The sequence below is a fragment of the Lytechinus variegatus genome, chromosome 16 (genome assembly GCF_018143015.1).
Source record: "Lytechinus variegatus isolate NC3 chromosome 16, Lvar_3.0, whole genome shotgun sequence".
NCBI classification, from domain to species: Eukaryota; Metazoa; Echinodermata; class Echinoidea; order Temnopleuroida; family Toxopneustidae; genus Lytechinus; species Lytechinus variegatus.
The window spans coordinates 16,497,072-16,511,729 of NC_054755.1; the positions used below are offsets into that span (position 1 = coordinate 16,497,072).

The 14,658-nt window shown below is 37.3% G+C and overlaps 1 protein-coding gene across 1 annotated transcript in view; it reads left to right on the top strand.

Annotated features, from left to right (window-relative positions):
* The first annotated feature begins 227 nt into the window (after window positions 1-227).
* Window positions 228-14,658, top strand: part of LOC121429703 (eukaryotic translation initiation factor 2A-like) — a 31,841-nt gene continuing 17,410 nt past the window's right edge. The window contains exons 1-6 of the mRNA XM_041626873.1: window positions 228-388; window positions 8,908-8,977; window positions 9,461-9,529; window positions 11,798-11,916; window positions 12,653-12,752; window positions 13,421-13,503. Coding sequence (XP_041482807.1) covers window positions 349-388; window positions 8,908-8,977; window positions 9,461-9,529; window positions 11,798-11,916; window positions 12,653-12,752; window positions 13,421-13,503 — 481 coding nt within the window. The 5' untranslated portion in view covers window positions 228-348. The remainder of the gene's footprint in view (window positions 389-8,907; window positions 8,978-9,460; window positions 9,530-11,797; window positions 11,917-12,652; window positions 12,753-13,420; window positions 13,504-14,658) is intronic.

A 14,658-nucleotide genomic window follows, 5' to 3' on the forward strand; every position in this document is an offset into this window, starting at 1 on the left:
ATAAATACACATTTGAAATACTTTATAAGTATAACATACACTTTTTAGCAAATTCACTTAATTCTTTTAAACGAATAAGTGTTTAGAAGGGCTACTTGCTCCTCGCACTGAGTCTGACCATGGACCTAGGTCCATGGCTGACCATCTTCACAAAGCACAGATCCATAGCTTGGCACGTGTGCAACCTACATGATCTAGATAGCTGTCTTCGATACGATGACGTCATACCACGAAAGAGTATAAAACGTGGGCATCTTACTGGTCGACCGTCTTCTATCTTCGCTGATGGGCATCGTGTAAAATATTAATAATTGATCTGATTGTAGTGTGGAAGATATACCGGCTGCAATGGCATCAATTTCAAGTATTCCGTGTCCCCAACTTGCAGGTGAATTACTTTTTTGTAACTTTATTAATTTAGATTGATATATCAAGGCTCTGTTTTTGAGCGTAAAGCTAAAGGACCGTGGTTAGTCCCATACATTCAATTTTATGCGAGTTCATTTTTAGAAAAAAAAAATTTAACATCAAAGAGCCAGGATCAGCCAGGAACCAGAAATTGAGCTTTTCTTCAATATTTTTTTGTTCTTAAATCTATTTTACAAAGTGAAATTTGCATTATTCAATATAGTCTGATAGAACTTAGTTTTGAAATCTGTGTTGAAATTACTTTTTATTTTTTGGGAGCCATTCCCCATTTTGAAAAAAAAATTGAGAGCTATTTTCATTTTACCAATATTATAATACCAGAGCCATTTTCAGTTTTTGAGAGCCTTTCTTTTTTCATGATTCATTGCATGGTTTAGCATACCAGTTTCTCCTGCTTGTATACAAATTCATTTATGTTTAACATTGTTAAATGATTATTAGATTTAGGCGTATCATATCATAACCACTCTAGGCGACACCGCAATACTTACCCGTGTTAAGAAACTGAGACTCCACTCACGCGCATTTGGGCAGCCCTAGCTTAGAACTAAGCTTTCTTTCCGTAAAAAATCTTTATTCTTATGATTCAATAAATGTTAATGAATATATAATTACTCTTAAATCGGTACTCACCGGTTCTTTTCTTGAATTTTCTGCCAAATTCCCACGCTTCTGGCTTCAATTCTGCGATGGATTCTGTTGCCATAGACAGCTACACATGCAACTCTATTTATAAATGGAGCGCCCCTTACGAGAGTCGCTAATGCCGCGGAAAAATTGTTAGGCATTTTGGCCTGTGGTCAAGGCGTTCTTTTGTTCTATTTTTTATAGGTATGAGATCGAAATCACAGCGACTATTCACACTGTTCCATAATGATTCCGAAAGGAGGTGCAGCACCCCCCACCCACATGGGCGCAAATCCCAGGGGGACACTTCCCCCTAACCCAAAATAGTAGGGGCACATTATCAAATGTCCCCCTACTATTTTTGTTCTTTTATATATGATGGAAAGAAATAGGCCTACATCATTTAAATCGAAGTAAAACATGTATTTTGGACGAGACGACCTTCTTTTGGGGTGATAAACCTTCCTTTTTGTTTTTTTTTTTAGTTTGTTTTTTTTTTTTTTTTGCCTGTTTTCCAGCCCTTGGTCCCCTACCTTAGATTTCCACCCTTGCCTCCCACTACTCTTGATATTGTTTGCGAATCTGTTTTGTAAATTAAAGGGGAATTTCACCCTGATAAAAAGATGATGAAAATATGAGAAAAATCATTTCAAAATATCGATGAAGGTGTTATTTGACAAAAAATGGAGTTGATAGAATTTAGAATGCTTGATTTATTGTGACGTCTATAACGAGCAGTTGCTCTATCCTAAATATAAAATGCCCAAATTTCCCATTTTTAATGGTCCGTAACGACCCACTTTTTTCTTTTTGATAACAAGTATGAATTGATATAGGCCTACTAAAATGTACCATAAAAATCATTATCATGTATTTCTTGACATTTCATTTACTTTTTTACCATAATAATAGCTGCTTGCAAAGGCCTACGCCGTCACAAAAAAACCCGGGGGGCCGGGGGGGCACTTACATTGACGAGTGGATACCATGCGCGACCAAAAAAAACGTAAAAAGGATGTCCTTTTCACGATAGGGCACGTTACCTACGTAACGTGATAAGGGTGTCAAAAACACAAAAATAACGAAAAAAGGGTATCTATTAATTCGCTAGGAAAACCGTCGTGTTTAGGGTCTAATTTGCGGGGATGATAAAACAAAATCAAAATGTTTTATAAAGGATGTCCTTTTTGCTCCAACACTTCGTGTTTAGAGTCCGATTTGCGCGAGGTGTAGAAGGTGGGGTCGTACTAAACCAAATAAGGTAAAGCCGACGACCGAAGGACCCGTAACAATAAAACATTCCTGTACTTGTTTAGGGGTTCATTTCAGGGAATATTTGCCAAGAGTATCGTTTTGTTTCCAATACTTGTTGAGGGTAGGGTTTCACACGCCAATACTTGTTAAGGGGTGCATTTTCAGAATATGGAAATTACGTGTTTAGGGTGCTTTTCGAGACCCCATGGTCGCGCATGGTATCCACTCGTGAATGGAAGTGGCCCCCCCCCCGGGCAAAAAAAAATCTTACCTTTGAAAAAGATTGGTGGGGGATGGATTTTCCTCGAACGCATACCAATTTTTTTTCTGCTATTTTCATAATAAACTTTAAATGAATTCAACTTTGCACTACTTATTTTTTTCAAAGACAAAATAACAAAATTACATCTCGTCATCATCATCATCACCACTATCATTAGCATCACCATCATCATCACCACAACCGTCACCACAACCATCATCATCACCAAGATAATTTTCATCATCGTCATTGCCATCATCATCTTTTTTTTTCTTTATTTTTTCCCCATCCCTTCTTCTTTTTTTTTCTTCCAATATTCCTCCTTTTTTTTAGAGCGGCACACCGTCATGCTCCCTCACTGATTATCCGCCTCTATATGCTTGGTGTTGTATAAATTGGCGGATACCTGAATGAAATACTGAAGAGAAAATAAGGAAAGGGAAAAAGTAAGAAGAAAAAGAAGATGAGGAGAAGAAAAAAAGAAAGCCAAACAAATGAAACAAAACAATGTCAAAATTTCGTAATAAAGTCTTCTACATGTACGTCAGTTTAATAATGATGTTTTCATTGAAATGAGAACAAAAAAAGAATTGAAACCATAGGCGGCGGAAGCGGGGACGTTCCCCCCTAAATTTGTTGTTGACCTTTTTTTTTGCTTGTCAATTTATTTTCCTACTTCCCCCCTAAAATGTTTGGGTTGAGAGCCTTTTTTTTGCTTGTCAAAATTTTTTAGGTTGTCCCCTCCTAAAATTTGGGGCTTCCGCCGCCAATGATTGAAACAGGACTACATTATAATAGTGTAAAGAAATAGAGGGAAGCTCCGAGACAATAAAAAGGTTGAAAAAGAAAAAAATGTGAAAACACAAAGCTCTCACAACATGAGCATAATAACAAATAATAACAAATAAGCGAGGACAAGTAGCTGAGGGACCCCCCGCCCCCAACTCTCTCTCTAGTTATCTATCTATCTATCCGACTCGATTATATAAGAGAAGAATTTACTAATCAAAATATTATGAGCAAAAAGCACGAGCTGATATTTTTTATGAATATTCAAAACTGATAGAGAGACGCAATCGAATTATTCGATTGCGACAAAATTGATGATCTGAGAATTTATTGTTTTTAGGAATTCATTAAAAGCATAAAGTTGATCAGCATTAAAATATGGCAGGCGCAACGCATGAGCTAAAGCTTTATAGGCATACACCGATAAAAAAATTTAAGTATTTTTGGTAATCATGAAAAAAATTGATATTTCATGAAAGAAATAGCTCAAATCCCGAGGAGGAATATTCTTATGAATTGACTTTAAAAAAAACTGTGGTAAGCCCCATTTAATATTTGATTATAAGTCGAATAAAACAGTAAAAGCTGACAAACGTTCGCGTGATATTTGGCAACCTCCCCCCCCCAAAAAAAAAAAAAATAAATAAATAAATAAAAAATAAAAAAAAGTTTTTAACTATAATAATGATCGAAGGTAATTTTGTCTCGCGTAGAACTGGACAAATGAAAAAAAGATTGTCACTAAAAAAATGAAGGTAATTTTGACCCACGTAAAATTTGGCGAGCCCCCCCCCCCCAAAAAAAAAGGAAAAAAGGTTTTAACAAGCAAAAAAAGGCTAAAAAGGAGAAAGAAGAGACAAGAATAATTATGAACGAAATATCCCCATTACAAATAATGCTGTGATCATCATAAGGGAGGGGTCGCATAACTAGTATGAACAACGTATTTAATTCCAAAATATTTACTACAAATCTCAATAGGGGGATCGGGCAGAAATGCTCACCCCCACCCCCACCCCTCCCCCCCCCCCGATCCGCCACTGATTCCAATCAATAATGACATTTATCTGCAATACTGATACTTTGGAATCAAGATACTGAAGATTGATACGCTTTACATAAATTATGAACGTCTGACAAAAAGATAATCTACCGATCACCTGACCGATCAGCTGACCAGTTCGCGTATCACTTCGGAGTTGATCACTCGTCGCAGCTGTGTGGAACGCTCACTGAAAATCAACAAAAAGGGCCTGAAATGTAAGTTTAATGATAATATATTTTAATTTGAACTACTTAATTAATACTTTTAATGTCTCCCCAGTAAATGAAAGTCATATCACGTAACTCCAATTTGTATTAAGGCGTACATTTACCAAAGTCTTGGGTTGGAAATCAGAACAGCATTGTCTAACCCATATTTTTGGGTAATGTCGCCTATGAGGTCCATACATGTTAATGTTTGGACCTCATTGGTAATAGGAGTGACCATAACCTAGACGAAAAGCTTCAGTCTCTGTATTTTGGCTGTTCCGCTGAACTGCGTTGGCTCCACTCACCATACATTGACTGAAGTGGTTGGGGGTCCGTGGCTACAGACAACGTATAGTGAACTAGCGTTTTATAGATCGCGATTTAAAACTGTTTTTTGAGCGAAATTTAATGATATACATTCAGGGAAATACAATAATTTAAGTAATTGCATACCTTGGACCGGATTTATTGAAAAAAAATCCACTGGATGATTGAGAAATCTGTCATCTATGCCATTTTCTCCTGACCTGACGATTTATTTTGCAAGTTGCCATGTTGAATGACGTCATTATCGTTAATCAGTAGAGGCGCACGGCCAATATTGGAGAATGTGTCCAATGTGGGAGATTATCTCCAATATCAGTGACTTTTGTAAAGAATTTGGGTATCCAATTTCAGAGACAGTCTCCAAAGTTGTAGACCAATGTCCTTTGCTTACATTTGCGGCAAAAGGATTACCTTGGCGGCAAATAAAAATGTGATAAGCAGATTCCTCATGACAAATTTACCCCTTTTCACCGTCTACTTTAAAAATTCACTGTCTACTTTTGTTTTGATAAGGATTTTTGTCGTCAATCACACACAAAACAAATGGGCTTCTGACCTCAGTGAGACAAAATTTTGGGTGGAAAAATCATGCTTTTGTTGGTGTTGTTTCTTTTGTCCTTTTGCAAAGCAAGTCTCCAATGTGGGAGATTGTCTCCCCTATTGGAGAGAGTCTCCCATATTGGCCGTGCGCCTCTACTGTTAATGTCTCGATATATCGCGATTATAACTATTATCGTTTGTCTTCGTGAGTGTATCGTATCGTATTATTGCCTTGTAGGTGTGCTGGTGGAATGCAATATCGATATCACATTCGTACATTGTTGACGCCCTCTCCGTTCGTTTGTAAATATTTCATAGTTTGGCTGCCATTTTGACCTGTTTTCCTGTGTCGTACCCAACTAAACATTGGTAAAGTATAATTTTCATGCATTTTCATCTATATCGTTTAAAGAATGTTAAAATAGAATAATTAACTATTTTGAATTTGTATTTAAAATATTCTTAAATTGTAACCTCGATGTGTTATAGAACCTCAAACTTTGGACTCTGGTCGGACAAAGGTGCTGGTGTTATAACAAATGGGAGCCCACACGGACACTTTACCGTCGGTGAATGGGGATTACAGTAAAATGTCAGAAATTGTTGAATAAATCCCCAGAAACGACGGTTATTCCTGTCTAATCATAACCTTGTTCATTGGATGAGTGGTCCTATGCTACCTCGGGTGAAGTTCGTGCAGGCTCCACTCCACTTCACTACCGCTACACTACGCTTCACCTATCCGAACTTCGGGAAGGTGAACCATTTCGGACATTCCGAGTCACAAAGGTGGGATGGAAATCATGTTTATCGTAAAAATCAAAGAAAAAATATAAAGAGAAAGATAATTAACTTAATATCCCGGGGGCCACTTATATCATTGACGAGTGGATACCATGCGCGAACCAAAAAACATGTAAAAAGGATGTCTTTTTCATAATAGGGCACGTTATGTATGTAACGTGATAAGGGTGTCAAAAACACAAAAATAATGAAAAAAGGGTATCTATTTCGCTAGGAAAATTATGTGTTTAGGGTCGAATTTGCGGGGATGATAAAACAAAATTTGAATGTTTTATAAAGGATGTCCTTTTTGCCCCAACACTTCGTGTTTAGAGTCCGATTTGCGCGAGGTGTAGAAGGTGGGGTCGTACTAAACCAAATAAGGTCAAGCCGACGACCGAAGGACCCGTAACAATAAAACATTCCTGTACTTGTTTAGGGGTTCATTTCAGGGAATATTTGCCAAGAGTATCGCTTTGTTTCCAATACTTGTTAAGGGTAGGGTTTCACACGCCAATACTTGTTAAGGGATGCATTTTCAGAATATAGAAATTACGTGTTTAAGGTGCTTTTCGAGACCCCATGGTCGCGCATGGTATCCACTCGTGAATGGAAGTGGCCCCCCCCAGGCTTAATATCTTACTCTGCTTACTACACTTTTGCAGGGGGGATGGTCGGACAGCAGTCTTATGCAGCTTATTGTAGCAGATCAATGCGACCGTACAGCGTAACAAAAAGTATGTGAAGCTTCGGAGCGGCATTCTTTGTTCTTTGAATGGAAATTTGAGTGTAAAAATTGGGGTGATCTCGGCCACGGCACATACCCACCACGCACTTTATACTAGCCTGGAGGCGTCTGGGAGTAAAGTCTTCTCTACCTACGTAGGGTTACTCCCCTAATGCCTGGCCTTGCTTTACATGCCTGGCTGTAGAGGTAAGGATTACTACACAAACAGTGTAGAGTGTAGAGCTGCCAACTTGGATTAAAAAAATACTTGCATCTGTCGATAGATATCAGGAATTGCAAAATATTTGTTTTAATCAATAAATATCATATAAATTACTTTATGATATTTATCAACCAAAACAAATATTTTGTGAATAGTGAAATTAATCGGCAAACACGAGTATTTTAAAAATCTAGGTTGCAGCTCTTCACGCGTGTGGTATCTAGGTATCGATAATAAAAGAAAGCAAAAAGGCGACGTAAACAGACGGGGTAAGTGAACACTCTTGCTCTTAACTTTTTATAATTTTACTACAATTAATTTAATGAAAATTAGAAAACATGATAAAAAATGGGTGTAAACATAAAACTTGCCAATGTACATATCTTTGAACGAAAAACAAAAAATAAAATTGGTGATTTAGGTCTAGGTTCACCACGGGTAATCCTTACCTCTACAGCCAGGCATGTAAAGCAAGGCCAGGCGTTAGGGGAGTAACCCTACGTAGGTAGAAGACTTTACTCCCCAGATGCCTCCAGGCTACTTTATACTGAGAGGGAGGAAAGAATGAAGGGAGAAGAGAATGAACAAAAGAAAGAAAATGAAAGGAGAGAAAGAACGAAAAGAAAAAAAAGGAGGGAGAAGAAATATGGGACATCTGGTCATCCTGGATTCAACATACATGTCCTTGCCCGTTCTTGGACTTTGTTTGATATTGCACTTTGTGCTTTCAGTATTCAGAGCATGTAACTTGTGAGAGCCTTTGAATTGTGCTGCACTGCATGCTGCATTCTGGAAAGAAGTGACCATTGTCCTTAGATATGCTAGACGGATGAAAACTGGATAAGTTTTTGAATATTTTTTTTACGTTTTAAATTTTTGGAGTTAGATATTTTTTGAAATTGTTTGTAATTTTTTCTTTCTCCTGAAGCAAGACATAGTCCAGTGAAACTACCAACGAAACAGAGACTGAAGCTTTCGGTCTAGTTCATTCCTGCATTATTGCGTTCGGCCTCTCTGGTGAATGCAGGCAACCCGGAATCATTTTGTATGTTTTTTATTTGTAATTTGAAGATACAATCCTAAATTTGCAAAAAACATTTGCAAACTCAAAACAAAACCACAGATTTCTCTGTCATGAGCACACTTTTGGCGACCCCATTTTTCAAAATCTGAACTAAGCCATGGCTATCAGAGGTGATTGTTTGTGCTCTACATTACACAAACAATCAGGTTTAGTCCATATAAATTGGACTATAGATTTACGACTTGTACAGTTTATTTTTAAATATATATAATTGATGCAAAGAAATGAACTTGCCAGGTATCTTTAAGGTGTACTCTTTTTCCATAGATCTATCAGTCTGAAAAGCAATGATTTAAACTCTGTACCTATTACCTATTCCTTCATGAACTAATATTCAATTTCAATTTGAAAACCTCGCATTTTTGATGGCGGGGATTGCGTTGGCTGCACATACTTGCAGTTGTGATGTTTTCGAAGGTATGTGTAGTAATAAAGATGAGAGGCTTGAATAGAAGGCTGGCTTGAGTTAGGGAGGTGAGAGAAAGCTGTCTTGAGTCGGCGAGTGGAGTTCTAGAGCAGGAGAGACTTGATGTTTCGGGCAGGTTGACTGTCCGTCTTCATAAGTTTTTGATTAATTTTAGTCTTCTTTCGATCTTTTATCTTCCAAGTTCGGGGAACTGAAGGTGTATACATGATCAGTGGACCACCATCATTTACAGCTAATGAAACATTCGGTCGGTAAGTAATGAGAGTCCTCAAATCCTTCCATGAAACAAAGTAGATAACAATTCTATTTTTGAAAATAAAAATCAACGTGAGACTTATTTATCACATGATTTGAATAATCTTTCATTCCTGTTTGGTTCTTATGCGAAGTGACATTAATTTTGACCAGGGCTCCGTAACACAAAGATTAGCGATCAATCGCTAAATGAACTGACCAATCAAGGTCAATGTTCCACGCGCATTTGTCGCAAAATACTGACTAGGAACCAATCAGAAGTATTCTTTCATATTTTCAATTCATTGCAAACCTTTGTGTTACGGAGCCCCGATCATGCAAAACTAGTGTATAAGTATTAAACTTGTCTTCTTGTCCATTTCTTTCCGAAGTCAAACAAATTTCTGTAGTCCAAAAAGATTCAACTCAGCAAAATTTTCCTGTATTGAAATATGTTTTTAAACTGGAATTCCTGTCTGTATTATTGTTTACTTTGGCAGTGATGACAAATGCACAGTGATGACATATAGTGCTGATGGGAGGTTGTTCGCTTACTCCAATTCTGTTAGGTAAGTCCATTATCAAACTTTAAAGATGATGATTAACATTTATTTGTGTGGTTTATTTCTGATTGGTCTAATGCCAATTAGTCCAATTGCCAACTCATCTACTATCATTCGGTCTACCACCAGTTCGTCCAATATTCACATGGTCTGATTGCCATTTTGTCCAATCACTATTTCGTCTAACCAGTTGGTCCAATAGCAATTTAGTCAATATACCATTTGGTCTAATTGGACTATTAATTACAGGAAATGAATGAAAAAAAATGGGTATTAGACCAACTTGTTATAAAAAGAAAATGGTCATTGACGAACTGGTGATTAGACAAAGTGATTATTGGACTGAATGGCTGTTAGATGAATTGTTGATGGATGGAATGGCGTAAGACTTATTGAAGGTAGACCATGTGATGTGTGGACGAGTTGGCAATAGACGGATCAGCAGTCTATTGCCATTTGTATGATGAAATTTATACCGGTCATACAAGAAGCCATCACCTTAACCTGTGTGTGTGATTCTTATGCATACATAGCTAATGAGGATATCACAACACATTGGTTGTGCAGTAGTAAATTAGTGTGAGTGACCTTAGTGGAACATCACACATGATATAATTCACCTGTATAGTGAAAATTGTTATAAGAAGTTTCATTTCATTTAGTGGTTAAAGAAATCTAAGAGCTATGGTCTTGAACGAGTCCTGAAAATTTACATACACAGGGGTTTTGCTTAATAAAACTTACTATTTTGATTAACAATCATTGCAAAAATGTTAAGCAGCTAGTAATTAATTAGGTTTCTGTGATGCAAAGGAATTACATGTACCATATTAAAGAAAGCAAATTTATTTATAATGATTAGTAGGTTGTAAGTCTCTCAAATTATTGTTGTCAAATGACTATTTGTTTGGCATCACCTGTGCCTGGGAGGCGAAAAGCGAACTGAATCACTGTGACCCGCAGGTCTCTCCTGATATAACTGATTGGTGTAGTGCAGGTGGACTGATACTTCAGGGTTTCCCCTACGTTTATTCAAATAGTGCAGTGGGTTCTCAACGTGCAAAGGTGGTGATTCTCCTCTACACAGGGCCTCAATGAATGTCCTATCCAAGGGACGGATTGTTTTCCACTGTATCATAACCTGCATCTAAGGCTTACAGGAGAGACCTTTACTCACTATGCACTGACTTTAGTAGTCTACCTGGGGTGGACTTGAACCCACAATCTTTGTTTTGACAGACAGATGCTTTACTGACTGAGCCAACTTCGCTCTCAAATGAAAATCTGTCTGAACCAGACCTTCTGGTGGGCCATTTTATATGGTATTAAAACTGCATACATTCGTAATTCCAAAGCTTTGGATATTCCAAATCATTATTCCGAAGGTTCGTTAGTCCGAAAACGAAATGAGGTTTGTAATTCTGAAGGTTCGTTAATCCGAAAACGAAATGAGGTTCGTAATTTCGAAGGTTCGTTAGTCCGAAAATAAATGATTAACCAACCTTATTTCGTTTTCGGACTAACAAAGTTTCAGAACAACGAACCTTATTTCGTTTTCGGTTTAACGAACCTTCGGAACAACGAACCTTATTTCGTTTTTGGATTAACGAACCTTGTGAACATCGAACCTCCTTTTTTTTCCGGATAATTGAACCTTCGGAATAATGCCACAAATGTTCAGATTAACCAACATCGAGGTTTAGGCAATTTACGTGTTTCGGAATTACAAAGTGTAACCATTAAAACAGACCATCGCAAACTAGCATAGGAAATCCATGAGGATTATGGGTGATTTTGCCCACTTGACAGCCCATATCGCCCCTAAATTCCCCCAAAATGCCCCTAAATTCCCCCAAAATGCCCCTAAATTTCCCCCAAATGCCCCTAAATTTCTCCAAAATGCCCCTAAATTCCCCCAAAATGCATGTATTTGGGCAACCATTCCTCTCCTTAGGTGCCCCAAGATCTGTCACTAACAGTATTAAAGATTATTTAGAAAATCAATATTCTAACCATAGCAGAATAAAATATGCTTCTGTTTCATAATTGCTTGTTGCCCCTAAAAAGAATCTCTTTAGAATGAAAGAAAAAAAAACATAAAGACTCCTCAATTGCCCCAATGTGGAAAAAAAAGTTACCTCCTGGCTCCTACCATGCGCTGAACAGAAGTATTAAAGTTAGCAGTGAAGGAATAAATAATTGATGATTTACCCATTGCTGTTCAATCAATGTTCTGTGATAATGGTATCTTATTTGTATCATTGTATTTTGCAGTGTATTTGTAATTCAGCTACCAGAGTGTGAAACCTTGCTTCAACTTGATAAACCCAAAACTCTTGGTCTTGTCATCTCGCCCTCCAGCAAATACCTTGCTACATGGGAAGTTTATTTCAGTAAGTAAAAATTATTTCATTTTAACTTCAATATTTTTTTTTTCCGGGGGGGGGGGGGGGGATGGAATTTTTCACAAGACACAAGAGATTCCTCTTTGCATCATATATTTCTTCTCATATGCATCATTTCTTTTTCTATGCATCATATATTTCTTTACACTTAATTTGGGGGAATCGTGAGTTGATGGCTTTTATAAAATTAGCATCACGCAGACCTTTTGCAGCCAAGATCTCAAAGGGGTGGGGAGGAAAAGTTCTGAAAAACCTACCAGTTGAGTTAATGGTTTCATAGCACGAATCATGAATTTGTTTCCTTGTGATAGAAGCGCTCATTTGAATCTTTCTCAATGTATGCCCCCCCCCCCATTATCAAATAAAATGCAATACAAGAATCTCCTATATGTTGCTCCTAACCATGGATTCAAAGTTATTTTTTCATGACTTTTGACCTTAGCTTAAGATATATTTAGGAAGATTGAATGTGACCAATTTGTCCCACTGGAAATTAAGAATTGTAAAGATAATATGATGTACATGTACTGTATATACATGTAGCACCAAATACACTATGTTGAGTGCTTCAGGGGGTACATATGGTAAGAGGTAAACATAATTTTGGGGCATTTTGGAAAGATTAAAATGGGATATAAATTATGTGGACTTTCTTTAGTACTAAGTAAATTATTTTCTGTAAATGATCAATTTATTATTTTTTTTCACTCTATGTTCTTTACAGCTTCACCCAGTACGCCGGGCCCTAATCCAAATGCTCATATATGGGAGATACAATCTGGAAGATGCGTCAAGTCATATATCATGAGACAAAATGAAATATGGTAAGACTTGGGAGACCATTTCATGAAAGTTGTCAGCATTGACAAGCTGTCTTTCTCCGACAGTTACCATAGCAACAGTTAAGAAGCCAGTGCACCTTAGCCAATCAAAACCAAGGATTGGGATTTGAATTCGGACCTTGTGGTTCAAAGTCCGGAGACTCATCCTCTGAGCCATATTCTTGCTCAGGAAGTAGAATAATTACATACACTTGTTACTTATGAAACAGTTGTAGAACTTTGTAGCCCAGTGGATCAATCTTCTGACTTTGAAACAGAGGGTCGTGGGTTCAAATTCCAGCCATGGCGTAATTTCCTTCAGCAAGAAATTTATCCACACTGTGCTGCACTCAACCCAGGTGAGGTGAATGGGTACCCCGTAGGAAGAAGTTCCCTGAATGCTTGAGCGCCTAGGCAGCCCAGCTAAAGCCGAGGTAATAATGATAGCAGGGCCCGCTGGGAGAACATTTTTCAGGACTGAAGTGGCTACCCTGGGTAAATGTACCTATATGATTATTAGTTTAAATGTGTTAGGATTGTTCAAGTTGTACCTTGTGTTTATAATTCATACTTATGCCCCTAATGTTGTTTGTTGTTAATATACTATTGACTTCTGTTGAACATGTATTATAAACATTCATATATTATTTTCTTGTTGAATCATTCAACAGGAAACCACAGTGGACGGATGATGAAAGGATATGTGCTATACAAGCAAATAGTGAAATACACTTCTTTGAAAATGGAAACTATGGTAAGCAAAGTGCCAAAAATTATTAACTAAGTTTTAGGCAGAAATTCTTTAATTAATTTTCAGTTGAATAATAGACTTTTAAAAACAAAATTTAAATCACTGGTTTGGGTCATAGAGAATTTTACTAGGAATCATTACCAGCATTTCATTTTGTCAGCTTTTTCTTATTTCAACATTTTTTTTCCCTCGAGATTTCCTTATTTCATAGAACAGGCCCTTAGAATATATTCTAAATAGATGATAATAACATTTTAACTAAACACAAATATCAAACATTAAATTTTCTAATCACTATCGAAATCCCACCTTATGTGGAACATCCATATCAAGCCTGGTGGAAGTTTATCTTAACTTTTTTAATTTCCTCAAAGTGCTTTAATAATACTATTCCAAGTCATTTTTGTCTCACCTGCGAAGCAAAGTGAGACTATAGGCGCCGCTTTTCCGACGGCGACGGCGGCGGCGGCGGCGGCGGCGGCGTCAACATCAAATCTTAACCTGAGGTTAAGTTTTTGAAATGATGTCATAACTTATAAAGTATATGGACCTAGTTAATAAAACTTGGCCATAAGGTTAATCAAGTATTACTGAACATCCTATTAGAGTTTCATGTCACATGACCAAGGTCAAAGGTCATTTAGGGTCAATGAACTTAGACCATGTTGGAGGAATCAACATCGAAATCTTAACCTGAGGTTAAGTTTTTGAAATGTCATCATAACTTAGAAAATATATGGACCTAGTTCATGAAACTTGGACATAAGGTTAATCAAGTATCACTGAACATCCTGCATGAGTTTCACGTCACATGACCAAGGTCAAAGGTCATTTAGGGTCAATGAACTTTGGCCGAATTGGGGATATCTGTTGAATTCCCATCATAACTTTGAAAATATATGGACCTAGTTCATGAAACTTGGACATAAGGTTAATCAAGTATCACTGAACATCCTGCATGAGTTTCACGTCACATGACCAAGGTCAAAGGTCATTTAGGGTCAATGAACTTTGGCCGAATTGGGGATATCTGTTGAATTCCCATCATAACTTTGAAAGTTTATGGATCTGATTCATGAAACTTGGACATAATAGTAATCAAGTATCACAGAACATCCTGTGCGCGTTTCAGGTCTCATGATTAAGGTCAAAGGTCAA